This window comes from Hemitrygon akajei, unplaced genomic scaffold, assembly GCF_048418815.1.
Source record: "Hemitrygon akajei unplaced genomic scaffold, sHemAka1.3 Scf000110, whole genome shotgun sequence".
Lineage (NCBI taxonomy): Eukaryota > Metazoa > Chordata > Chondrichthyes > Myliobatiformes > Dasyatidae > Hemitrygon > Hemitrygon akajei.
This window is the reverse complement of record NW_027331996.1, coordinates 1,526,262-1,552,905: the sequence shown is the minus strand read 5'-3', so window position 1 is coordinate 1,552,905 and position 26,644 is coordinate 1,526,262. Positions and strand designations below refer to the sequence as shown.

General features: G+C 44.8%; 1 protein-coding gene across 1 annotated transcript in view; it reads left to right on the top strand.

The window, feature by feature from the left end:
- The window catches only part of LOC140723360 (zinc-binding protein A33-like), a 118,037-nt gene extending 95,570 nt beyond the window's left edge, over window positions 1-22,467 (top strand). Inside the window, exons 5-9 of the mRNA XM_073037942.1 lie at window positions 11,130-11,225; window positions 11,632-11,865; window positions 12,193-12,215; window positions 12,304-12,422; window positions 21,790-22,467. Coding sequence (XP_072894043.1) covers window positions 11,130-11,225; window positions 11,632-11,865; window positions 12,193-12,215; window positions 12,304-12,422; window positions 21,790-22,343 — 1,026 coding nt within the window. The 3' untranslated portion in view covers window positions 22,344-22,467. The remainder of the gene's footprint in view (window positions 1-11,129; window positions 11,226-11,631; window positions 11,866-12,192; window positions 12,216-12,303; window positions 12,423-21,789) is intronic.
- Window positions 22,468-26,644: the final 4,177 nt, after the last annotated feature.

The window sequence follows — 26,644 nt, the reverse complement described above, 5'->3', positions numbered from 1 at the left end:
AAATATTTACAGAAGCCTAAGAAGGACGGTAGTTTGCTTTGCCAAACCTGAGATTTTACTATTGGACAGTTAATATTCAATATTTAATATTTTGGACACAAGAATCGGTCATAGTACCGTGCCCACAATGGGTAAATTTGGAGTGTAAATCTGTACAAGACTTCTCATTGTTTTCTATTTTAGGATCTTCGCTTCCTTTTGCTTAATCTAAACCGAATAATCAAATAACTAATCCTATAGTTAAACATACATTATATCTAACTTCTTTTTCCAGCCCTCTTTTATGGACCAAGCCGTTGTGTTATGGAAAACAAAAGGTATAACATGTTTTCGTCATCTATTTTTAGATAACAGTTTTATGTCCTTTGAACAGCTATCCAACATAAAACTCATATTTTTTTAGATACTTGCAAGTTAGAAATTTCTTGAATGTTAGTATTTTCTGAAATTATGTCCAATGGACATTACAGAAAAAATTCTAGCTCTGAATCCTTGCCAGAAGGGTTAAGTAGCCATCATTTATCATATGATCATGAAAATACAGCCAGGAGTATCAGAAATAATTAAGAAGGAATGGGGAAAAGAACTTCACTGTCTTATACCCACAGAGCAGTGGGAGAAAATTTTACAATTAGTCAATTCTTCTTCTATTTGTGCTAAACATGCCTAATACAATTTAAGGTTGTTCATAGGGCTCACATGTCCAAGGATAAACTCGCTCGATTTTATTCTTATGTTAATCCAACCAGTGACAGTTGTCATTCTGAAGTCGCTTCATTGAACCACATGTTCTGGTCCTGCTCCTGTTTGCAAAATTATTGGAAAGATATTTTTGGTATTATTTCAACAGTTCTGAATATCAAATTGCTACCGCATCCTATTACTGCAATTTCCGGTTTACCAATGGTGGATAATAGTCGTTTATCCCCCCTCAGCCCGGCGGATGATTGCATTTGTTACATTAATGGCTAGAAGATCTATCCTATTGAATTGGAAAGAAATTAATCCTCCAACTATATTTCAGTGGTTTTCTCAAACTATTTCTTGTTCGAGTTTAGAAAAAATTACAAGTGTTGTCTTTGTCCCTTCAGTTAAATTTGAAGAAACTTGGAGACCATTTATTCAACATTTTCATAAGAGCTAAACTGACTTTTCCTAAACCTTACTTTTATTGTCCTTAATTATTTGGATGGAGGTGCTGAGTTATTGACGCTACTGTGTATAATTGATACAATGCAATGGCCCATGTCGGTTAGGATTTTTTTCATTTTTTTGGGGGGAGGGTTTCTTATTTTCTCCATTTTTTGTAACCACTATGAGTTTGGGAGGTTATTATCATCTATTTATATTTATACCTTAACCTATTAATTATGTACTCTCAAGCTCTTTGTATTCATGTTTCATTTATGTTTGTTTAAAATCAATAAAAAGATTTTAAAAAGGACTATTCTGAGGAAAGGGTGGAATAGGCGCAAAGGGCCGAGTGGCCAGGCCTGCTCCTGTTACTTATTTTCTAAAGCACGAGTTTACCTTTGCGCCTGGTTCTCCCTTGACCTTCAGCCTGTCCTTTTGCACAGGGGAGCGCTCACAGCACCGGAGTTCCGTCGGCAGCCGCTGCGGGCCAGCTCCCGTATCCCAGCAGCAGGAGACAGGACTGGGAGGAAACTCCGGACAATAGGCCCCGATCCACGGCGGGGAAAGACCGGGCTCCCTCTGTGTGGCTGAAACATCTCACGGAATCTCCACCCGAATCTTCACCTCCGCCATCGGAAGGATTCAAAACACCGGCCGCTGGTGCAGTCTTTACCCGGGGAGCTGCTCCCAATCTCGGGTCTCTCACCGGGTCCACTCGTTCCCGGTTCCAAACTTCGGTCCGCTCTGCGTCCCGCCCACTGACACTACTCAGCCAATGGAGGCAAGAGTCTCCCAGCGGTGTTCTCTGGTTGGCTGTGAATGTATCCGAGGGCGGGCTGCTGCCGGGAGCTGGAGATGTCAGTCACAGTTTGTTCACAGAATCAAAGCAAGTTCCCCGAGGCTCAAAGATCAAAGTAAATTTTATTATTATTTTTAAATTTTTTAAATTTTTATTAAACACAATCAAAAACAGAAACACTAAACATATGCTAACAAAGCCAGGGAGTCACACAAAAGCAGCAACAAATATATAACTATTAACTTTAAATATACAAATAAACGAAGAAATCCGCTCTAAATATTGTTGGACAGAAGGAACTATATCTAAGAGGAGTCACAAAACAGGAACATTTACAGAGATAACCCAAAACGTTGACAGATTTGTACAGTCTTTACAGCCTTCTGGCTATGGGAAGTTTTCAGAGGATAAACGTATAGTTTGAAGTCTGACATCAAAATATAAATGAAGGTTTCTTATTGCTGTGATTGCATTTATGGATATAAAATTTGCTGTAAATAACAAAAGATTTATGATAAAGAAATGATCCCTATGAGATTTGGTGTTATTAGTAAACCCAAATAAGACATTTTGAAAACCAAAAGTAAAATCCACATTAATATATTGATCTATAAATTGACCAACATCAACCCAAAAAGTTTTAACATATTCACAATCCCAAAACAGATGAAATAAATTCTCTGGATATAAACCACAAAAAGAGCAGTTAGTTTCAATATCAGAATTAACCCTTGTCAAATAAACATTGGTTGGATAATATCTATGTATAATTTTAAATAAGCCCCAAATACTCCTCCACCTCAGATTCCCTAAGTAACTATTCCAAAAACTAACAGAGTACATATAAGTCGCCACATACAACTCCTACAAACATACAGAGCAAAGCTACAGAATGGTAACTATATCTGAATCACTGAAAGATCAACCAGAGTACAGAAGACAACAAACTTCTCCAATGCAAATAAACAACAGGAACATGATATAACAGCTGCGGCTGCCGATGGATGTCCGGTGCTCTCAGCGCTCCCTGTTCAATCTGACAGGACAAGAAACAGTGAGGCGTAAAGGTAAACTCGTGTTTCAGAAAATCAGAAATATAGAAGGCGTGGCCATTCGGCCCCTTGCACCTCTTCTGCCCTTCACTCAGAACATGCTTGACTTTTGACCTCTGCACCACTTTCCTGCAACTTCCCATCACCGCTGAGCCCCAGGATATGTCTATTCAATTTAGAAACCTTGTGGAGATAATTGCAATGATTCACTGCACTCTGGGTAAGGAAATGTCTCCTCATCTCAATCCTGCTGAGTTGTCCTCGGATTTTGAGTCTGTAACCGCTGGATCCACACCTTATGGGAAACATCATTCCAGCCCTTCCGCTGTAAATATCCTGTGAGATTCTATTTCTCTAATACTGAGACAGGAATGTGATCTGTCTCTGTCCAACCACCTCGTCCCCTCTGGCCTGCCCTATCCGGGACCAAAGGGATTGTGGACAGTAAATATGGTACTCTGTCGAGTATCACTGTGATCCGTCCCCTCTGGCCTGCCCTATCCGGGACCAAAGGGATTGTGGACAGTAAATATGGTACTCTGTCGAGTATCACTGTGATCCGTCCCCTCTGGCCTGCCCTATCCGGGACCAAAGCGAATCTGGAGAGTAAATGTGGTACTCTGTCGTGTATCACTGTGATTTGTCCCCTCTGTCCTGCCCTCTCCAGGACCAAAGGGATTGCGGAGAGTAAAACTGGTACTCTGTCGAGTATCTCTGGGATCCGTCCCCTCTGGCCGGTCCTATCCAGGACCAAAGAGATTTTGGACAGTAAATGTGGTATTCTGTCGAGTATCAGTGTGATCCGTCCCCTCTGGCCTGCCCTATCCGGGACCAAAGAGACTATGGACAGTAAATGTGGTACTCTGTCGAGTACCAGTGTGATCCGTCCCCTCTGGCCTGCCCTATACGGGACCAAAGAGATGATGGACAGTAAATGTGGTATTCCGTCGAGTATCACTGTGATCCGTCCCCTCTGGCCTGCCCTATCCGGGACCAAAGGGATTGTGGACAGTAAATGTGGTACACTGTCGAGTATTACTGTGATCCGGGCTCTCTTCCTGCCTCTTATTATTCTTGTCTGTGATTGCAGTGCGACAATTGCACTCCATATTCATCAGAATTTATGTCACCCGGGGCCAGGTCTGACACATCAAATTGAGATCAGTTAACTTAAAGGAGTGGGCAGGCTTGGGTCTGGGACAGTTTAGAAAAGTCTGCACTGCCAGCTGGACATACTGATCTGTCCAGGGGTTTGCCGGCATTGGACTCTCACGTATCCTTACAACGAGCTATAAAATATGCAAGGGATTCTCCTTTTTTCTATAGTTATCGGGTAAATTCACCAAAATCCGCATGCACTCGGGCTGTCATTCAAATAGGTTCCCTTACCTCAGTGACCCACCGTGTCATGGCTTGTATTACATCAGCCCCTCTGGTGGCTCCCGGTCACCTTCAGGAATCTTCCTGGGAAAGGGGAACCCACTCCCTGTCCCTGCCCGAGAGGTTCCATATATAACCCTGAGGAGTGGCACAAGTCCCCGGGCAGGGTCTGGAATGGGGAACCCACTCCCTATCCCTGTCCGAGAGGTTCCATATATAACCCTGAGGAGTGGCACAAGACCCCGGGCAGGGTCTGGAAAGGGGAACCCACTCCCTGTCCCTGTCCGAGAGGTTCCATATATAACCCTGAGGTGTTGCACAAGTCCCCGGGCAGGGTCTGGAACGGGGAACCCACTCCCTTTTTCAATGAATTCAGGTAAAGCCCCTGGTCCGGACGGTTATATGCTGAATTTTATAAATCCTTTTCTTCTATACTCGCTCCTTGGCTTTGTAAAATTTTTAAAGATGCTTTAACCGTAGGTAAATACCTACAATCTTTTTATGATGCCTCCATTTCTCCAATTCTTAAAAAAGATAAAGACCCCACTGAATGTGCATCCTATCGGCCAATATCCTTGCTGAATACGGATTCTAAGATTTTTAGCAAAATTTTGGCCACTAGATTAGAAAATGTATTACCTCAAATTATCTCTGAAGATCAGACCGGATTTATTAAAACCTGTTATTGATCTTTTAACATTAGAAAATAAATTAATATAATTTATACTTCTTCATCTAAAATACCAGAATGTCATTTCCTTAGATGCTGAAAAAGCGTTCGATAGAGTTGAATGGCTATATTTATTTAATATGTTGCAGAATTTTTATTTTAGCTTGAAATTTATATCATGGATTAAATTAATGTATTATAAACCTTTGGCTTCGGTTCTTACCAGTAATCAAAGATCTCCTTTTTTTCAGTTGTCCCGTGGTACGAGGCAAGGCTGCCCTTTAAGTCCTCTATTATTTGACATTGCTTTGGAACCTTTAGCCGTTGCTATTCGTGAATCACCTAATATTTTTGGTATTACCCGTGGGTAAGGGACTTATAAGTTATCATTATATGCTGATGATGTTACTATACATATCTGATCCTGAGAGATCTATTCCTGCTATTTTATCCTTGCTTGCTCAGTTTAGTAGCTTTTCTGGCTACAAACTTAATTTTAATAAGAGGTAATTAATTCCGTTAAATATGCAAGTTCCAATTTATGAACACATACCATTTAAAGTTGTCACAGATCATTTTACTTATTTGGGTATTAAAATTATCAGGAAACATAAGGGTTTATTTAGTTAATTTTTTACCTTTAATTGAACAAATCAAGCAACTTGTTAAAAGGTGATCCCCATTATCTCTGTCATTGGTTGGTCGAATTAATACTATCAAGATGATAGTGTTACCCAAATTTTTATATTTATTCCAAGCATTACCAATTTTTATTCCTAAATCTTTTTTTTGATATTATTGACTCCAAAATATCCTCAGATGTGTGGCAGAATAAAAATCCTAGATTAAGTAAAAAATATTTACAGAAGCCTAAGAAGGAAGGTGGTTTTGCTTTGCCAAACCTGAGATTTTACTACTGGGTAGTTAATATTCAATATTTAATAATTTGGACACAAGGATCGGTCATAGTACCTTGCACACAATGGGTAAATTTGGAGTGTAAATCTGTACAAGACTTCTCATTGTTTTCTATTTTAGGATCTTCGCTTCCTTTTGCTTTATCTAAACCAAATAAACAAATAACTAATCCTATATTTAAACATACATTAAGAATATGGTTTCAATTTTGTAAATTCTTTGGCTTGAATAATCAAGCCCTATTATATCTAACTTCTTTTTCCAGCCCTCTTTTATGGACCAAGCCTTTGTGTTATGGAAAACAAAAGGTATAACATGTTTTCATGATCTATTTTTAGATAACAGTTTTATGTCCTTTGAACAGCTATCCAGCCTAAAACTCATTTTTTTTAGATTCTTGCAAGTTAGAAATTTCTTGAATGTTATATTTTCTGAAATTATGTCCAATGGACATTACAGAAAAAATTCTATCTCTGAATCCTTGCCAGAAGGGTTAAGTAGCCATCATTTATCATATGATCATGAAAATACAGCCAGGAGTATCAGAAATAATTAAGAAGGAATGGGAAATAGAACTTCACTGTCTTATACCCACAGAGCAGTGGGAGAAAATTTTACAATTAGTCAATTCTTCTTCTATTTGTGCTAAACATGCCTAATACAATTTAAGGTTGTTCATAGGGCTCACATGTCCAAGGATAAACTCACTCGATTTTATTCTTATGTTAGTTCAACCAGTGACAGATGTCATTCTGAAGTTGCTTCATTGAACCACATGTTCTGGTCCTGCTCCTGTTTGCAAAATTATTGGAAAGATATTTTTGGTATTATTTCAACAGTTCTGAATATCAAATTGCAACTCCATCCTATTACTGCAACTTTTGGTTTACCAATTGTGGATAATAGTCCTTTATCCCCCTCCCCCCAGCCCGGCGGATGATTGCATTTGTTACATTAATGGCTAGAAGATCTATCCTATTGAACTGGAAAGAAATTAATCTCCAACTATATTTCTGTGGTTTTCTCAAACTATTTCTTGTTCGAGTTTAGAAAAAATTACAAGTGTTGTCTTTGACGCTTCAGTTAAATATGAAGAAACTTGGAGACCATTTATTCAACATTTTCATATGAGCTAAACTGACTTTTCCTAAACCTTACTTTTATTGTCCTTAATTATTTGGATGGAGGTGCGGAGTTATTGACGTTACTGTGTATAATTGATATAATGCAATGGCCCATGTCGGATAGGTATTTTTTTCATTTTTTTGGTGGGGAGGGTTTCTTATTTTCTTCATTTTTTGTAACCACTATGAGTTTGGGAGGTTATTATCATCTATTTGTATTTATACCATAACCTATTAATTATATACCCTCAAGCTCTTTTATTCATGTTTCATTTATGTTTGTTTAAAATCAATAAAAAGATTTAAAAAGAAAGGACTATTCTGAGGAAAGGGTGGAATAGGCGCAACAAGCCGAGTGGCCAGGAATGCTCCTGTTTCTTATTTTCTAAAGCACGAGTTTACCTTTGCGTCTTGTTCTCCCTTGGTTTTCAGCCTGTCGGATTGCACAGGGGAGCGGTGAGAGCTCCGGAGATCCATCGGCAGCCGCTGCGGGGCAGCTCCCGTATCCCAGCAGGAAGGGACGGGTCTGGGAGACAACTCCAGACAACAGGCCCCGATCCTCGGCGGGGAAAGGCCGGGCGCCCTCCGTGTAGCTGATACATCTCACGGAATCTCCGCCAGTCTCTTCAGCTCTGCCTTCGAAGGGATTCACGACCCGCCGGTGGTGCAGCCGAAATCCGAGGCGCAGCTCCCGGTCTCCGGCCTCACTCGGTCCCGGTTACAAACACCGGCCCGGCCACTGACAGCTCGCAGCCAGTGAGAGCATCTCTCTCCCAGCGGTGATCGCTGATTGGCTGTTTGTGTGTGAGGACGGGCTGCTACTAGGAGCTGGAGATGTCAGTCACAGTTTGTTCTCAGAATTAAAGGAAATCCCCGAAACTCAAATTTAAAAATAAATTTTATTATCGGAGTACAGATAAGTCAGCACATACAGCCCCGAGAAGCATTTTCATGCGGACATATTTAGAAAAAGTATAGAATAGTAACGATAACAGAAGCAGGCAGTGAAAGATCAGCCAGAGTGCTGAAGGTAACAAACAGTGCAAATGCAAAAATGGAGAAACAGCGATAAACAGAATAAATAACAAGAACATGAAATAACCGCAGCGGCTGCTGATGGATCTCCGGAGCTCTCACCGCTCCCCTGTGCAATCCGACAGGCTGAAGGCCAAGGGAAAACAAGGCGGAAAGGTCAACATCGTGATTTAGAAAATAAGAAACAGGAGCATTCCTGGCCACTCGGCTTGTTGCGCCTTTTCCACCCTTTCCTCAGAATAGTCCTTTCTTTTTAAAACTTTTTATTGATTTTAAACAGGAGCAGGCGTTGCCATTCGGCCCATTGCACTGTTCTGCCCCTCACTCAGAACATGGCTGATCTTTGACCCCAGCGCCACCTCCCTGCATCGTTCCCAACATCGCCGAGCCCCTAAATATGTCCGTTTAATTTAGAAAACCGGTGGAGAAAACTCCAAATATTCACTGCACTGTGTTGGGGAAATTTCTCCTCATCTCAGTCCTCCTGAGGTGACCTCAGATTTTGAGTCTGTGATCCCTGGTTCCACTGCCCAGCCAGGAGAAACATCATTCCTGCCCCTACCCTGTAAATACCCTGTGAGACTGTGTCTGTCTCAATCAGGAAACTTCTCCATGTGAACCTTGTGTTAATGAAACTGGTGACAGTTCTTTCAGACCAGCAGCTTTGACCACAAGAACACCAGACAGTGGTCAGCACGGAATGTCCTGCAGTTACTGCAGGAGAAGGACTGAATGGACACAGTGGAGTGGTTCCCTGAGCAGACAGTCCAGACCATCTGGCAGAATGCCTCCTCACCAGATCTCACCAACAGGCACCAAGACCTCACCTGTCTGGCGGAGAGAGGGCCCCTCCCAGTCTGATCCTTGCTGCATGCCCGGAGATCACTCCCACAGCACGCTGCCCCGAGATTACTGCAGTGGAGACGAGAGGGGCCCTCCCAGTCTGATCCTTGCTGAATGCCCGGAGATCACTCCCACAGTGCACTGCCCTGAGATTACTGCAGTGGAGACGAGAGGGGCCCTCCCAGTCTGATCCTTGCTGCATGCCCGGAGATCACTCCCACAGCGCGCTGCCCCGAGATTACTGCAGTGGAGACGAGACGGTCACTCACCTCTTTGCGGACTGTGAGCTGGCGAAGATCTGTGGACAAAGATGCAAGGGCCTGTGCCACAGCAGCTGCGTGACAGAAGGCTCACTGATCCTCGGGCTGTTCCCAGGACGCATACGAAAACGGACAGCGAGTGCTGCTGGAAGATCATCAACTCGGGGAAAGACGCTCGAAACTTGTTGCCCTGTCATCAAATCGAAATGTCCGGAGGGCAGGGGTTCCCAACCTGGGGTCCACGGTTACTGGTATTGGTCTTTGGCATTAAAAAAATGTTTGGGAACCCCTGTCGTACAGGAATACTGCCTACTGGCACATTCCAGATTACAGGGACACCATTGGAACCACAGGGATCTTCTACACTGGATAGGGAGAGGCCGGGTTGGCTGAGGAAGCCTCACTGTTATTGTAGTAGTGAACCACCCCAGGGGGGGACATGGCTTCTCCTTTCAGCGCAGGACTTCCAGGGGAATGTCCTTCCGACCGCAGGGATGGGGCCTTTGGGGCGTTTGGAGATTCAGCTGACGTTTTTGTCTCTCTAGGTTTTTAAGAGATGGGGTTGCAAGCCATATGGCCAACCCTCCTCCTCTCGTAGCCAGGCTTAGACAGTCCATGGCCGCATTTTCTTATCTGTTGCCAGTTTAATGTGTTTTTGATCCCACGCTGACCAAAATTTCCAGTGAACACATCCAGCAGCAGAATGTTCATTCCCTGAGACTGCAGCGCACGTAGTGGACAATCGCGGTACTGCATGGGATCAGCAGCTCCCCGAAAGTGAAAGCATTCTGAATCAGGAAGTGCTGGGAGTTAACATGGCTTCGAAAGGACCGGTCGAGAGTTTGAGCGAGGAGGTAATTTGTCCCATCTGCCTGGATTTCTTCAACGATCCGGTGTCACTGGAGTGTGGACACAACTTCTGTCGCTCTTGTATCACACAGTATTGGGAAAGGGAGGAGAGAAACTCCTGCCCGGAATGTAGAGAGGTGTTTGCTGACCGCACCCTCAGGGTGAATCGGGCCTTAGCAAATCTGACTGAAAAAGTTCGAAATTTACACCTGAATCCGAAAGGGAAGGAAAGTAAACGTCACTGCGAGGAACATGAGGAAGAACTGAAGCTGTTTTGTGAAACGGACAAGACACTGATCTGTCTGGTCTGTAGAGACGCGCAGGAACACAGGGAGCACCGCTTCATGCCGATTAAAGAAGCTGTTAAAATCTACAAGGTGAAACTAACATTAATTTAATACTTAACACATTTCCGTTGTCCTACATACCATCACACGAGCCTACATAACTAACACTTCATTCTTTGCAACTTCCGCCATCTCCAACGGGATTCTAGCATCTATCTGTCCCACAGCCCACCTCCGCACCCCGCAACTCTCCGATCTTTATACGGATCGCTCCCCGTACTGTATCGCCCTGATCCACTCGCTCCTCCACACTGATCTCCCTCCTGACACTGACAACTGCAAGCGGGACAAGTGCTACACCTGACTCCTAACTCCTCCCTCGTCACCATTCAGGGCCGCATACAGCCCAGTTCCTCCCGTGTCTTCCATGGTCGATTGTCCTCTCCTATTAGATTCCTTCTTCTCCAGCCCTTTACCTCTTCCACCTGTCCCCTCCTAGCTTCTCACTTCATCACCCTCCCCCACGTTCCCCCTCACGTTGTCTCACCCGTCACCTGTCAGCTGGTTCTCATCCCCAACCTTTTTATTCTGGCTTCTGCCGCATTCCTTCCCAGTCCTGATGAAGGGTCTCATCCCGAAACACCGACTGTTTATTTCCCCTGAAAAGATGCTGCCTGACTCACTGAGTTCCTCCGGCATTTTGTGAGATAATCGGGTTTGATCACCTGTTTCTTTTGATGCATCTTAGTTTCTATTTCCTTCGCTCTCTGACTTCCAGGATCAGCTAAAATCTTCCTTAGACTCTCTCACAAAAAAGAAATCAGACTTCCAGGAAAAGGAGCAGCAACAGAAAGAGAAGATTTCCGGAGTTCGGGTGAGGCTTCCTGAGTGGAATTTCTGATGTTACTGTCGAGTTTTGCTCCATTTAATGCAGAATAGCCGGGTATCGCAGCTCCAGTGACCTGGGTTCGATCCTGATCTCCGGTGCTGTCTGTGTGGAGTTTGCATGTTCTCCCTGTGGCCAGACACATCCCAAGGACATGCTGGATGAATGGTTAATTACAATTAACCCTGTGAAGGTGGGGGAGGGTGTATGTGAATCACGTGGGAGTTAATGGATCATTGAGGGAGAATAGGTTTCAGGGAAGCGTGAGGAAATGGGGTTGACGGGAATGTCTCAGAAGTAGTATGGACCTGAATGGACCGAATGGTCACTTTTATGTCATAACGAAATACAACACAGCAATGCAGTAAACTAACCTTCACCTTCCATTTGACAGAAACAGTCACACAGCGTTCAGTCCCACATCACATCCCAGTTTGCTGAACTGCGCCGGATTATCACTGAGAAAGAGCAGAGCTCACTCCGGGATCTCAGGGAAGAAGAGAAGAGGATTCTTAATCCAATGGAGAAAAACCTTCGAGAGATTCAAGAGAATATCAGGTTTATTCAGGAGGAAATCTTGAAGTTAACGGAGCAGATAGATCAAATAGATGGTGTGATATTTCTCAAGGTGAGTGATTAAATTTTAATTTGTTTCTGTCAAATTGAAGTAAATGAACAGTGGTATATTTGAAATAAACACAGCACAGCGGCCAATTCTACCAAATCAATTGCCGCTGCTGGTGTCCTCACACAGAGTGTTCTCCTTGCATGACGAACCTCCAATCACTCCACTAATGACATTCGGAGACAGATAATCGATCATTTATCAGCAACATACAATCTTTACGCGATGAATTTTCAGCATAATTAATCGTAAATTAAACTGCAATGAATCGGTCAACGATGTGGAGAGTAAGACCAAGTCTAATCAGATTTGTGTTTTTATTTATTTCAGGAGGAAGCTCGTCGGAAGAGGAGGTAGGACATGCTCTTTACTGAAACCCTGCACAGATTTGTAAAATAGTTCAAAAATTCCAGTTTATCACCAGCAGTTTAATATTTACAGGATTAATGACGATATCCAGGAATTGTCAGTGACAGATGAAGCCCTGCCGGTTGGAAAATTCGTTCACCCCTATTTGTTGAACACAGTGCTGAGAGAAAAACTTGATACCATTAAGCAAGGTAATATTTACAAAGATTCATTTTTGCTTGTTCATGAAACACAATTATGTTATAAGTTGAAGCAAGGATTGGCTGCGAGAATGGACTGAAGGGGAACTGAAGTTTATTCCGCATCAATCCCACAGACTGAGAGGCATCACTGTCACATGGTCAGCTGGAGATGTCAGACCCCTGAACACACCAGCACAGGGTCACAATACAGCCAATACACGGGACTGTCAGATGAACCACTGTGTCCTGATCCCAGGCACACTGAACTAACACACCATGACATGAATTTGAATCCTACCACAGATGCTGGGAATTTAATACTGACTGAAAACGGGTATCAGTGTGGTGACAGGGATTGTCAGGAAAATACACAAGTCCTGCGTGCCCTGTGAGTGCAGACTCTGACTGACACAGGTCTTCCCCCTTCCGGATCAGCATCTCTCACTGTTGTTAGAGGGAGCAGAGGGGAGCGGTAGTGATCGGGGACTCAATCGTTCGGGGAACAGACAGGAGAATCTTTGGACAAGAATCAGACACCGGAATGCTATGTTGTCTCCTAGGTGCCAAGGTCAGGGACGTCTCAGATCGAGTCTGCAGCATTTTGGAGAGGGAGGGTCAAGAGCCAGCTATCATTTTGCAACTTGGGACCAATTACATAGCAAGTAAAAACAAAGAGGTCCTGAAAAGAATCTGGCTAGCTTGGTAGAAAGCTCAGAAGCAGCACCTCCAGGGTTGTAATTTCTGGATTGCTGCCTGTGCCACGTGCTGGTGAGGGTAGAAACAGGATAACTTGGCAGATAAACCATGGCTGAGAAGATGGTGCTGGGGACAGGGCCTCAGGTTCTTGGATCATTGGGATCTGTTCTGGTGGAGGAATTACCTGCTCAGAAGGGATGCATTGCACCTCGACCCGACAGAGAACAATATTCTTGATGAGAGAGGTTTCATAGAGCTGTTGGGTAGGATTTAAACTAATTTGGTGGTGGGGGGTGGTTGGAACTGGAGTGAAGGGATAGGACTGATGGTAAAAATGCAAAGATAGCATGCAGTCAGACTGCCAGATACAGCGGACAGATGCGAGGACAAAATTGCGGCCAGCAGGGTGAGTATCAGTGCATTAGGGATGCAGAATTAAAAAGGGTAGCAGATACAGTACACAAAGTGTTATATCTCAATGCATGGAGTATGAGAAATAAGGTGGATGATCTTGTTGCACTATTACCGATTGTCAGGTATGATGTTGTGGCCATCACGGAATCGTGGCTGAAGGACGGTTGTAGTTGGGAGCTGAATGTTCAAGGTTACACAATGTATCGGAGGAAGGAAGGAAGGCTGATGGGGTGGTGTGGCTCTGCTGGTAAATCAGCAGCTAGATGTGACATAGGATTGGAAGATGTTGAATCCTTGTGAGTTGAGGTAAGGAACTGCAAAAGTAAAAATGACACTGACACCAGTCATACACAGGCCTCCCAACAGTCAGTGGGTTGAGGCCCACAGATTACAACTGGAAATAGAAAAGGCTGATGAAAAGGATAATGTTATGATAATCATGGGAGATTTCAACATGCAGGTCAATTGGGAAAATCAGGTTGGTAAAGGATCTCAAGAGAGTGAGTTTGTTGCATGCAATGTGATGGCTTTCTAGAGCAGTTTGTCGTTGAGCCTACTCGGGGAACAGCTCTACTGGATTGGATGTTATGTATTGAACCAGAGGTGAGTAGTTAAAAGAAACCTTAGGAAGCAGTGCTCACAACATGACTGAGTTCAACTTGAAATTTGATAAGGAGAAAGTAAAGTCCGACATTGTAGTATTTCAGGGAAGTGAAAGAAATTACAGTGGTCTGCGAGAGGAGTTGGCCAAAGCAAATTGGAAGGAGATGCTGGCAGCGATGAGAGCAGAGCAGAAATGGTGTCAGTTTCTGGGAAAATGAGAAAGGTGAAGGATAGATGTATTCCAAAAATAAATAAATACTCAAATGGCAAAATAGTACAACTGTGGCTCACAAGGGAAGACAAGTTAATGTAAAGGCAAACGAGAGGGAATACAACTAAACAAAAATTAGTAGGAAGACAGAGGATTGGGAAGCTTTTAAATACCTACAGAGAGGAACTAAAAGAATGTTTGGGAGATGAAAAATAAACAAGAAATTGATTTGAATTGAATTGACTTTATTACTTACATCCTTAGTTTACATGAGGAGTAAAATCTTTACGTTATGTCTCCATCTAACTGAAATGTGCAATTTATAGTAATTTATGATGAATAATATGTACAACAGGCTGGTTAATATAACATAGAAATACAGTTGTGTCAGCATGAGTTAATCAGTCTGATGGCCTGGTTGAAGAAGCTGTCCCGGAGCATGTTGCTCCTGGCTTTTATGCTGCGGTACCGTATCCCGGATGGTAGCAACTGGTACAGTTTGTGGTTGGGGTGACTCTGGTCTCCAATGATCCTTCAGGCCCTTTTTACACACCTGTCTTTGTAAAACAAGTTAGCAAACAATATCAAATTGTTTTTCAAGTATTGTAAAAAAATAAAACAGAGATGAGAGTAGATATAGGGCCGCTAGAAAATAAGGCTGGATATATTATAACACAGGATAAAGAGATGGCAGATAAAACAAATATTTTACACCAGTATTCACCGTGGAAGACACCAGCACTGTGCCCGGTTTTGAAGGGTTCGAGGGAAGAGAAGGGAGAAGACGCTCAAAAAGCTGAAAGACCTAAAGGTACATAAGTCACCCGCACCAGATAAACTGCACCCTAGTGTTCTGAAAGTGGTCGCAGTAGAAATTATGGAGGCATTTCAAATGATCTTTCAAAAATCACTGGACCCTGGCATGGTGCCAGAGAACTGGAAAATGGCAAATGTCACTTAACTCTTTAAGTAAGGAGGAAGGCAGAAGAAAGGAAATTATTAACCAGTTAGCCTCACCTCTGTGGTTGGGAAGAAATTGGAGTCAGTTGTTAAGTATGAGGTTATGGAATACTTGGTGACACTGGACAAAATAGGACAAGTCAGCATGGATTTGTTAAGGGAATATCCTGACTGACAAATCTGTTAGGATTTTTTGAGGAGATTAGAAGCAGGATAGATAAAGGGGATGCAGTGGATGTTGTATAGCTGGAATCTCGGAAGGCCTTTGACAAGGTGCCACACATGAAGGTGGTAACCAGGTTAAGAGGCCATGGTATTACAGAAAAGTTACAGGCATGGTTAGAACATTGGCTGATTGGTAGGGAACAGAAAATGAGAGTAAAGGGATCATTTTCTGGTTGGTTCCACAGGGGTCAGCGTTAGGACACCTTCATTTTATGCTGTATATCAAGATTTAGCTGATGGAATAGACCATAAGATATAGGAGCAGAAGTTGGCCATTCAGCCCATCGAGTCTGCTCCACCTTTCAGTCATGGGCAGATCCAATTCTTCAGTCATCCCCACACCCCTGCTTTCACCCCATACCCTTTGATGCCCTGGCTAATCAAGAACCTATCTATCTCTGCCTTAAATATGCCTTGGCCTCCACAGCCACTTGTGGCAACAAATTCCACAGATTTTCCACACACTGACTAAAGTAATTTCTCCACATCTCAGTTCGAAAAGGACGTCCTTCAATCCTGAATTCATACCCTCTTGTCCTCGAATAGATGGCTTTGTTTCCAAGTTTGCTGATGATACGAAGATTGGTGGAGGGGCCGGTAGTGTTGAGGAAACAGTTAGGCTGCACAAGGACTTGAATGAGGAGAATGGGAAGGAAAGTGGCAAGTGATATACAATGTTGGAAAATGCATGGCCATGCACTGTGGTCGTAGAAATAATGTGCAGATTTTTTTTTTCAGATGGGGAGAAAACCCAAAAAGCTGAGATGGAAATGGACTTAGCAGTCATTCAGCAGAACACACTAAAGGTTAACTTGTAGGTAGAGTCAGTGGTGAGGAAGCTAAATCCAACGTTAGCATTCAATTCAAGGGGTTTAGATAGTATTCAATCCAAGAGCAGGGATGTGATGCTGAGGCTTTATAAGGCACTGGTGAAGCCTCACCTTGAGTATTGTGAACAGTTTTGGGCTCCTCATCTAAGAAAAGATGTGCTGGCATTGCAGAAGGTTCATTTCATAAGGATGATTCCAGGAATGAAAGGGTTATCGTACGAGGAACGTTTGATAGCTCTGTGTCTGTACTCGCTGGAATTTAGAAAGATGAGGGGGAATCTCATTGAAACCTTTCGAATGTTGAAAGTCCTAGACAGAGTAGATGTGGAAAGGATGTTTCCCATGGCGGTGGAGTTTAGGACAAGAGGGAATAGCCTTAAGATGGAGGGGCATCTATTTAAAACAAATGTGAACAAATTTGAGCCAGCGGCTGGTGAATTTGTGGAACTTGTTGTGTGTATTTAAGGCAGAGCTTGATAGGTTGTAGATTGGACACAGCATCAAAGGTTATGGGGAGAAGACCAGGGAGTGGGGCTGAGGAGGGAAAAAAGGATCAGCCATGATTGAATGGCGGAGCAGACTCGATAGGCAAATGGCCTAATTCTGCTCCTATGTCTTATGGTGATCAGACCACTACATTGAAGCATTGTGAGAATGAGCTCGGACACACCAACAAGCATTGACATGGGTCAAGATTTCATCTCGGGAGAAGCACACACAGCATAACCGGCCTGGGAAAGCTCCCTCACACACATACACAGGAAGAATTGGCAGATTGTAGTCAGAGCCTCAGCAACATACGTTGTTATTCCCCTCAGTAACCTGGAAACCAGTCTCTTCAGAGAAAGTCATTTATTCATTTAAACAACTCAATCACGTGTGACACATTGTCAACACACACCAGACATGTGATGACACACTGTAACATACAAATTCTTCAATGTGCACACTCTCCTTCAATGTGTATACACACCACACGGATATTTACCACAATCAACACACACACACACACACACACACACACACACACACACACACACACACACACACACACACACACACAGAGGATATACTATCAGAGCCACAGAAATAGGCACAAATTCCCATTTAGGATTGAAATCTGCCGTCCTTACCCAGTCTGTCTGTTCTGTGGCACTGAGCTGCCCGCTGACGTGACGTCACATCAACACTTCACAGACAGACTCCGGGGTGAGATTCCTCAGGAGGATGATCTGGGAGGGTTTGACGGATGTTGAACTCACGGCCCACTTCATCAATCTGCAAGACTAAGATGTCTTCTTGAGCAAGGCCCATTTGTGTGTGTTTGCCCACCCCCCCATCCCTCTAACCATTTCCCATCTGTGTACCTGCCCAAATTTATTTTAAAATATTTTATTTTTACCTGTTTGTACAGCGTCTGAGGGCAAATTCCATTTACCAACCTCCCTCTCTTTGAGAATGTTACCCAAAAGACCACTCAGAAAAATTACCCGTCTCACTTTCAATCTGAGGCCTCTGGTTCTGTACTCTCATTTCTTAGAAAAAGAAACGTTATTTAAGCTCCTAATGAATTATTTACCTTGATAAGGGGTCATACCTGAACATCCTACACTACAGCTGAATAGCCCATGCTTATCCACTCTCTGCTTTTAACCCAAGCCTCCAGTCCTGGTAACATCCTCCTGAAGCCTCCTGTGCAGTGTAATGACATCCTCCCCATCATGTGGACAGTGTGGAATAGGCTGATGAATACAGGACTGAAAGTGTTTTTTTAGATTGGGACAATAAGGTCGGCGTGGGACCTAAATTCTGAAGGAAGGCAGTTTTAAAAAAAATAACTTCACATACAAGGACGACGAGACAGCGCAGGACAGCGCAGAGAGTTTAAGAAGATGACCATCCTATACAGCGGGCAGCGGAGTGGGTGGCAACAGAGTGTCGGGCTTTGATTCAACGGGCTTAGACGGTAACGGGAAGAGGCAAGAGCGAGGCACCGACTCTTTTTCTCCCCTTGGCAAATCGGCCCGGACGGACGGGGGAACAGCAGGGCACATCAGCTAACGGTTTAAAAAGTTTGTGTGTTTGGTGACGTAAGTGCGTGAGTAGACCTATCTTTCTTTTTTTCATTCCTGTAGCATCAGGTAGCATGTCTGCAGGGTTAGTGCTTTGTTCAGGGTGTCAGATGTGGGATTCCTGGGAGACCTCCAGCCTTCCTGATAGCCACATCTGCACCAGCTACACTGAGATTCAGCTCCTCGGAGACCGTGTTAAGGATCTGGAGCTGCAGCTTGATGACCTACTGCTTATTAGAGAAAATGAAGAGGTGATAGACAGGAGCTACAGGGAGGTAGTCATCCCTAGGCTACAGGGGTCAGAAAACTGGGTGACTGTCAGGAGAGGGAAGGGAAATGTCCAGATATTGGAGAGCACCCCTGTGGCTGCCCCCCTCAGCAACAAGTATATCGTTTCGGATGCTGTTGAGGGGGATGACCTGACAGGGGACGGCCACGGTGACCGGGTCTCTGGCACTGAGCCTGGCGCTGTTGTGCAGGAGGGAAGGAGGGGAAGAGGAATGCGGTAGTCATAGGGGATTCCATAGTCAGGGGAACAGACAGGAAATTCTGTGAGCCTGGTAGAGATACCCGCATGGTGTTCTGCCTCCCAGGTGCCAGGGTACGGGATGTCTTGGATCGGGTCCAGAATATCCTGAAGGGAGAGGGCGAGCAGCCAGCTGTCTTGGTACATGTCGGTACCAATGACATAGCGGTGAAAAGGGAGGAGGTCCTGAAGAGAGATTTCCGGGAGTTAGGAAGGAAGCTGAGAAGCAGGACCTCCAGGGTAGTAATCTCAGGATTGCTACCTGTGCCACGTGCTAGCGAGGGCAAGTATAGTAGGATCAGGCAGATGAATGCGTGGCTGAGAGACTGGTGCAGGGGGCAGGGCTTCAGATTCTTGGATTATTGGGATCTCTTCAGGGGGAAGTATTACCTGTTCAAAAAGGACGGGTTACAGCTGAACCATAGCGGGAATGTTTAATAGAGCTGTTAGGGAGGCTTTAAACTAATTTGGCAGAGGGATGGTAAACCGGAATGACAGAGTGGAGGAGGGGGAAAACAGAAATAAATCTAAGATAGTGAGCAGTAATGATGTCAGGAAAGACAGGCAGGTAATAGGGCAAATTTGCAGCCACTGGGATGAGTTGCAGTGCAATCAAAACAAAAATTAGCAAATACTGGATGTAGTGTTCCCGCTCAGGTGTAAGAGAACTCTGAACTAAACACCGAGGTAAACCGTTGTCAATGAAAACGGGATCGCAGTAAGATTAACCGATTACTGTTCACTCTTCCACATTAACGTATGGTGAAAACTGTTGATAAAACAATACAAGATTTGTACAGTATTTGTTTCCTTCTTGATATCACATTTACATCGTAAATACTTGCAAAAGTAAACTACAACAACTACATTACATTAAAATGCAGCATACAGTCAGAATCTATCTACGCCATTGACTGCTTTAAATACACTTCAACACAAACTATCCGCAACTCTTTAACTAACGAAAACATAAACCTTATCAACCGTCATTACTTTTAACAGAATCAGTGTTAACATTTTAATTCAACATGTCGATTATCTCATGAACTTACGGCGTTGCTTCACTATGTTTCTACTGCGTAGAAAGAAATTTTTTCTTGCGCTGATCCTGCACATGTGAGCGCCCTCCTTCCCGTTTCTCCAAACCGGTATTTTCCCACAAGACGCTGCGAAACCGGATGTGACGTCATCGCAACCGCGATATATCACAGACAACGAATTTACTTGAAACAATCCTAACTTTAACTAAAAAATGCTAACAAACGAATTACTAAAGCGAAAATATTATAAACTAATCAAATGCCATAAAGGGAACACACTGGACTTAAGGTGTTATACTTAAATACACACAGCATAAGGAATAAGGTGGATGATCTTGTCGTCCAGCTACAGATTGGCAGGTATAATTTTGTGGCCATCACTGAGATGTGGCTAAAGGATGCATGTCTCTGAGAGCTGAACGTCCAAAGATACACGGTGTATCGGAAGGATAGGCAGGTAGGCGGGGGGGGGGGGGGGGGCATGGCTTTATTGGTAAGAAATGATATTAAATCATTAGAAAGAGGTGACATAGGATCGGAAGGTGCAGAATCTTTCTGGGTTGAGCTAAGAAATAGCAGGGGTAAAGGGACCCTGATGGCAGTTATTAACTTCTGCTTTAAAAATCAAACAGGAGAAAATCTGCAGATGCTGGTAACCCAAGCTACACAGGTCCTGATGAAGGGTCTCGCCAGATCTCTCTGACACCTGCTGGGAGAAAGTTGATGTTCGGAGGATGTGGGTGGGTCGAGAATGTGGGTGGGTGGGCACAGCCTCCGACTATAGGGATGTCCATTTAGGACAGAGATGAGGAGGAATTCCTTTATCCACAGGATAGTGAATCTGCCACAGGCAGCTGTGGAGGCCAAATAATTGAGTATATTTAAAGCGGAGTAACACACACAAATTGTTGGGGGAACAGCAGGCCGGGAAGTTTCTATGGAAAAGAGAAAACAGTCGACGGTTCAGACTGAAACACTTCATCAAGACCTGTGTTGCTTAATTCATCCCCTGTCCTAATGAGGGGCTGCGGGGGATGGGGTTGTGGGAAAGGGGATAAAGTCATCCTCATCTGCCATCTTTGCCCCCTCTAGCTTCTCATTACGTCTACACACACAGTTCACCCACAGGCTTTCCACCCCTCCCCCTCCTGGTTCAATCTGCCATTCATCTCTCCCCTACTGGTTCCCATTATCACCTCCTTTACTGTCTCAAACCATCACACTGCCCCACTTCACACTCAGAAATGAATGTGAACATTGTATGACGGGCCTGTTCCTGTGCTGTGCTGCTCTATGTTCTCTGTTCCCTGTTTCGAAGAATGAAAGGAGATCTCATGGAAACACAAGATTCTTTCAGGGGTCAACAGGCAGGAGTGAGGGAGGATGTTTCCCCTGTCCAGCGGAAATCCCTTGGGGAGACATTATTTGCCCATCCGCTTTTGTCGAGTCAAAGGTTCGTGTCAGCCACCAGACCGCGCCTGAGGCCCAGCGGCCTTTCCCCCGGTCCCGGGGCCGCCCTACCCGAGTGTCCACCCCCCCCCCGATCCCCGTGGTCGCTCTGCCGGAGTCACCCCCCGATCCCCGGTGCCGCGCTGCCCGAGTCTCCCCCCGATCCCCGTGGCCGCGCTGCCCGAGTCTCCCTCCACCCCCGATCCCCGGGGCCGCGCTGCCCGAGTCTCCCCCCCCCCCCCGATCCACGCGGCCGCGCTGCCCGAGTCTCTCCCCGATCCCCGGGGCCGCGCTGCCCGAGTCTCCCCCTGATCCCCGAGGACTCTCTAATTCTCTGCTTCTCCCCCCAGTCTCTGTCACCTTGGATGTGGAAACGGCGAATCAGTATCTCGAGGTGTCTGAGGATCGGAAGAGTGTGAGACGGACCGGGATCCGGAGGAATCTCCCTGACACCGGGAAGAGATTCACATTCTGGCCTTGTGTGCTGGGATCGGAGGGATTCACATCGGGGAAACATTACTGGGAGGTGGAGGTGACGGGGAATCGGTTCTGGTGGCTGGGAGTCGCCGCAGAGTCTGTGGAGAGAAAGAGACGGGTCAGACTGAGTCCGGAGACCGGATTCTGGGTCATCGGGCGGTTTGGTGACGTTTTACATAGGGATTATGACGTGTTCCGTGGTCTCCCCTCCCCCGGGGCCCGTCTCGCTGCCGGTCCCATCCCCGGGAAGGTGGGAGTTTATCTCAGTTACGAGTCCGGGACTGTTTCCTTTTACAACGCGCAGACCAAGACCCATCTCCACACCTTCACTGGGAATAAATTCACGGGGAATCTTTATCCTTTCTTCCGGACTGGGCTTGGAAACCAGTGGCTGAGAATCTGCTCCGGTTCCGCTCCGGGTCTGTAAACGGGCCGGGTCCCGGGACCGGCGTCAGGAGTAAAGTCCCTGTAAATATAAATGTGCGGAGAGTGCAGCTAAATACGTGGCTAAGGAGATGGTGCAGGAGGGAGGGCTTCATGTTTCTGGACTATTGGGCTTTGTTCCCAGGAAGGTGGGGCCTGTTCCGACGGGATGGTTTGCCCCTGAACTGGAGGGGGACTAACATTCTTGCGGGTAGATTTGCTAGTGCTGCTCGGGGGGGGGGGGGGGGGTTAAAAAGATTTGCAGAGGGAGTGAAACCAGAGTGTTAGAGTATTGGAGTATAAAAGTATAAACTTTAACTATGAAGTCAGTTATTTGCTATGCATGTACTCAATTTAGTAGACTGAAATCTTAGGAATGTAGAGGTAACTAACGAGCTAAAGAAATGCAGATTAGAACATTGCTCAGTTCTGAGTTTATTATTTTCTATGCATGTATTCAATTTGGTAGGAGACCGAGATCTTAAAAATGTAGAAGGCAATGGTGTGTTAATGAGAGGTAGCTAAAGAACTAAAGAAATGTAGATTAGAACATTGCTCAGTTCTGAGTTTATTATTTGCTATGCATAGTGTACGTGCAGCACGTGTAAAATGCAACAGGAGATTGCTTTAAAAGCTGCTGTGTCCGAGGATCGGTGGGCAATCAGCAACTAGCTCAATGACTGTCTCAGCTTTGATTTGCAAATTAAAGTTTAAACCTTCTTGAAGAATCTTCTGCGTCTCCTGGTCATTTGTAAGGCACGAAAAACCAAGACATAATTGGCGACCGCGGCAGGACCGGATAGAGACCCGCGGAAAGGAAACGGCAGATTGGGAACGCTTCCCGGTCCTCTAGGGACCCCCACAAGGTTAACAGAATTAAGGGTGCACCCAAACAAAAGGAAAGCGCTTTTTGCGACAATTTGGACTAAGAATTCTGTTGGCTTTGGGGAGGTCTTGGAGTCTCAGAAGTGTGGAACCACTGCCGAAGGGTCTCTACGGTCCAAAGAATCTGGCAGAATTCGGGGTTAACGGAGGAGGCTCAGAGGATTGCTCAAGAACACTGCAGTGAGGGTAAGTACAAATAAGTTAATACGTTAAGAAAAAGTCCACGTGGTGTTGGTAAATCCCTGTGAGTGCCGCTTCGTATGGAACGAAGGGCTGAACGGGCAGGGAAAGTAGAATAGAATTAGAGTAGGAAGTCCTCGTGGATACCGCCTTAAGAGATAAGGGTCTGCTCGGGCGAGGTGTTAGAATAGAATTAGAGTAGAAAGTCCTCGTGGTTACCGCCTTAAGAGATAAGGGTCTGCCCGGGCGAGGTGTTAGACTAGGTGTAGAATTAGAGTAAATAATATTATCCAGTAAACAAACTGTGAATCTCTGAAATACCTTAACAAGAGAGAATAACATGACAGGTAAAGGAACAGCAGTAGAGATTCTGAGCAAAAAATTCCCATTGTTTCAAAATGAGATCACAAAAACTTCAGAAAAATGGGAAATAAGAACCAAAAACCTGGTCACAAAGTGGCCAATGGAAGGAACATTTGATGCAAGTTTGTGCGAAGAAATGGAGGGACTAATTAAAAAGTGCAAATCAAAAGGTAAATCTAAGAAAAGAGAGCAAAAAAGAGAACGAGAAATGGAAGTGCTAAAACTTTTCAGAACGGAGGGAGAAAGGCTGAGGAGGACAGGTAGAATATTGATTACAAGCGAGGAAGACACTTAAGGTGCTGGAGAAACAGCCTGTTAAAGAGAAAGAAGGGTACGATGAGAAGCTGGCTTCAGCTCCGTACCCGGATGCGAAAGAAACAGAACAACCCCCTCCCTATACTGAGGAAGGAACCCCTAAGCAGTGCCCCCTGCTGACGGGCACAGTAAACATGCAGGGAGAAGTACAGGTTTGGGATAATAAGGAGGAGAAAAAACAATATGAGAGGAAAAAGCGGCGATATGGCAGGAGATACAGGCAGAAAGGATAAAGATAGAACAGGTACAGAGAGAAATGCAAGAACAGATTGAACGGATGAAATATTTGAGAGAGGAAAAGGAATATGAGGAGTATCGATTATACCATAGAAATAAACAGACTAGGAAAGGTGACTCTTTGGAGGAGCAAGAGTTAAGTGGAGAGAGAGAGGATGTGAGAATTTGTGGGGAAGAGGTAGGAGGCAGAAGCCTGGAAGGAAAGAAGGAGGCAGTAGGGGAGCGACTTGCGGAAGCAGAGAGAGAGCCAGATAAGTTACTAAAAGGGGATTGCCAGGAGAGATGCGAAAAATATTCTAGGGGCCAACCAAGTATTGAATCAAGACAGAAAGGAAGGACTCCACAGGGAGACCGAGGGAAGAGCAGAACCCCGGAGACATTTGTGTGGGAGGCTGTAAAGACATACCCCGAGACAGATGGGGAGTCAGGCGAGGAGGAAAGCCAGGGCAGGTGGAAAGGAGGAGGAAGAATGATGCCGTTGTTAGTTAAAGGATCAGGACAAGTGCAGTATATCCCTTGGGGATCCCAGGACCTAGAAGGGCTGAAAACCACCCTGCCCAATTTACATGAAGGAGCAGGGAAATGGATTAGAGCCTTTGAAGGAGAAACAGCGGGACGATTATTGGCTATGGGAGATTTGAAGGCACTGTTGATAAGGTTGATGGGAACCTCCAAATTTAACGAACTAATGGAAATGGCTGCCATAGTAAACTCGAACGACCCGAGAACTGATGGAGATGGGTTTGACAGAGTGAGGCAGAGGGTATGGCAGGCCCTCAGAAAGCTTTATCCGCCCAAAGTGGACCCCAATGCCTTAAAAGGGGATCCACTGGGAGACACTGAAAACCCAGCAGCCTACGTAGAAAACCAGTTGAAAAGGTGGAGACTGGAGACTGAGCAAGAGGTGGAGAATAGCTTATTTATGACCTCACTGTTCCGACATAGCATTTTGGATGCAATGCCACTACAAGTAAAATCCAAACTGGAGGAAGTGGTTGGGCTAACGTCAAAGACCCGGCAAGAATTTAGAGACCACGTAGTCCATGCGGTTGAGAAATACCGGAAAGACAAACAAAGGTTGACTGAGCAGCAGGAAGAGGTGCAAAGAAAGTTAATACAAATGCAGCTCGAAGAACTCAAAAAGAAGGAAAAAGGGAAAAACAAAAAGATGCTGCCAGTACAGCCATCGAACTGGACAAAGCACTGCTATATGGAGGGACCGATCATACTGTAAGACAAGGGCTGGAAAACCCCATGCCAATAATTGTCTTTGAGGGAGCATTCCCACAAATGCCCTATCAGGAACAGACTAAATTCAAACAGCCCAGACAGGACTGGAAGTCCCAAGGAGGGGGACAGAGAAGCTATGGGCAAAGGGGAGGCAGGTGAGGAACCCATTGTTCAGGTTATGTTAGAAGGGCAACTGACACCAATGATGATAGATACTGGAACCACGTACACTTGCGTACAGCCACGGTATGCCCTTCACCTTCCCATGTCAGGAAAGTTTATTAAGACGGTAGGGTTCTCGGGGAAAACACAGTTGACACAGTACACGGCTCCAGTGCGGTTGAGAATGGGAAATAAAGAAATTGTTTTGCCGGTGCTAGTATTTAAAAGAACTCCGATTAATTTGTTAGGCAGAGATGCCTTGTTGAAACTGGAATTAAAATTAGAATGCACCAGAAATGGGCTGAGTGTGAAAACAGCAGGGGCTCAATTGATAGTGCGAGAAGACAAGAAGGCTAATGTCTTTTGGTTAGGAGACATCGCAGACCAGATTCAGGAAACCTGGGAAAAATGGAAAAAGGGCGTGCAGGCTATATTACCCAGGGCTGTAATGCCCAAATCTGAGCTACATTGTACAGTGATTTTTGACGAGACTCAGAACAGGGAGTTAGAGGAGAAATGGCACCTAGAGGCATGTACCCAGCAGCACCTGGAAGGGGGAGGCTGTGATAATTGGAAAGCAAGGGGCAGCTTTACAAGTTATGTGGAACACCTTTTTAGAAACATGGTACAGGATACCGGAGGCTGCGCCCCACGTAACGTTGTTGATAAATAAGGGATATCAGTCTAAAGACTTAGGACCTTTAGTTAAGAGTGCTGAAACCGTAACAGTGTGGAGGAAAATCACGCCAGAGGTGTGGATATCAGAAGACAGCAATTGTATTAAAATAATGGTAAGTGTAGATATGGTAGGGACAGTGAGAGAGGTCGAAATAACTCCCCACCCACACATGCCCGTGCTGGGAAAGGAAAGAGGCCAGCAGAAAGATAAAAGGTTAGATGAGTTGCCGTCTATTCTGTGGTCACAGCATGACA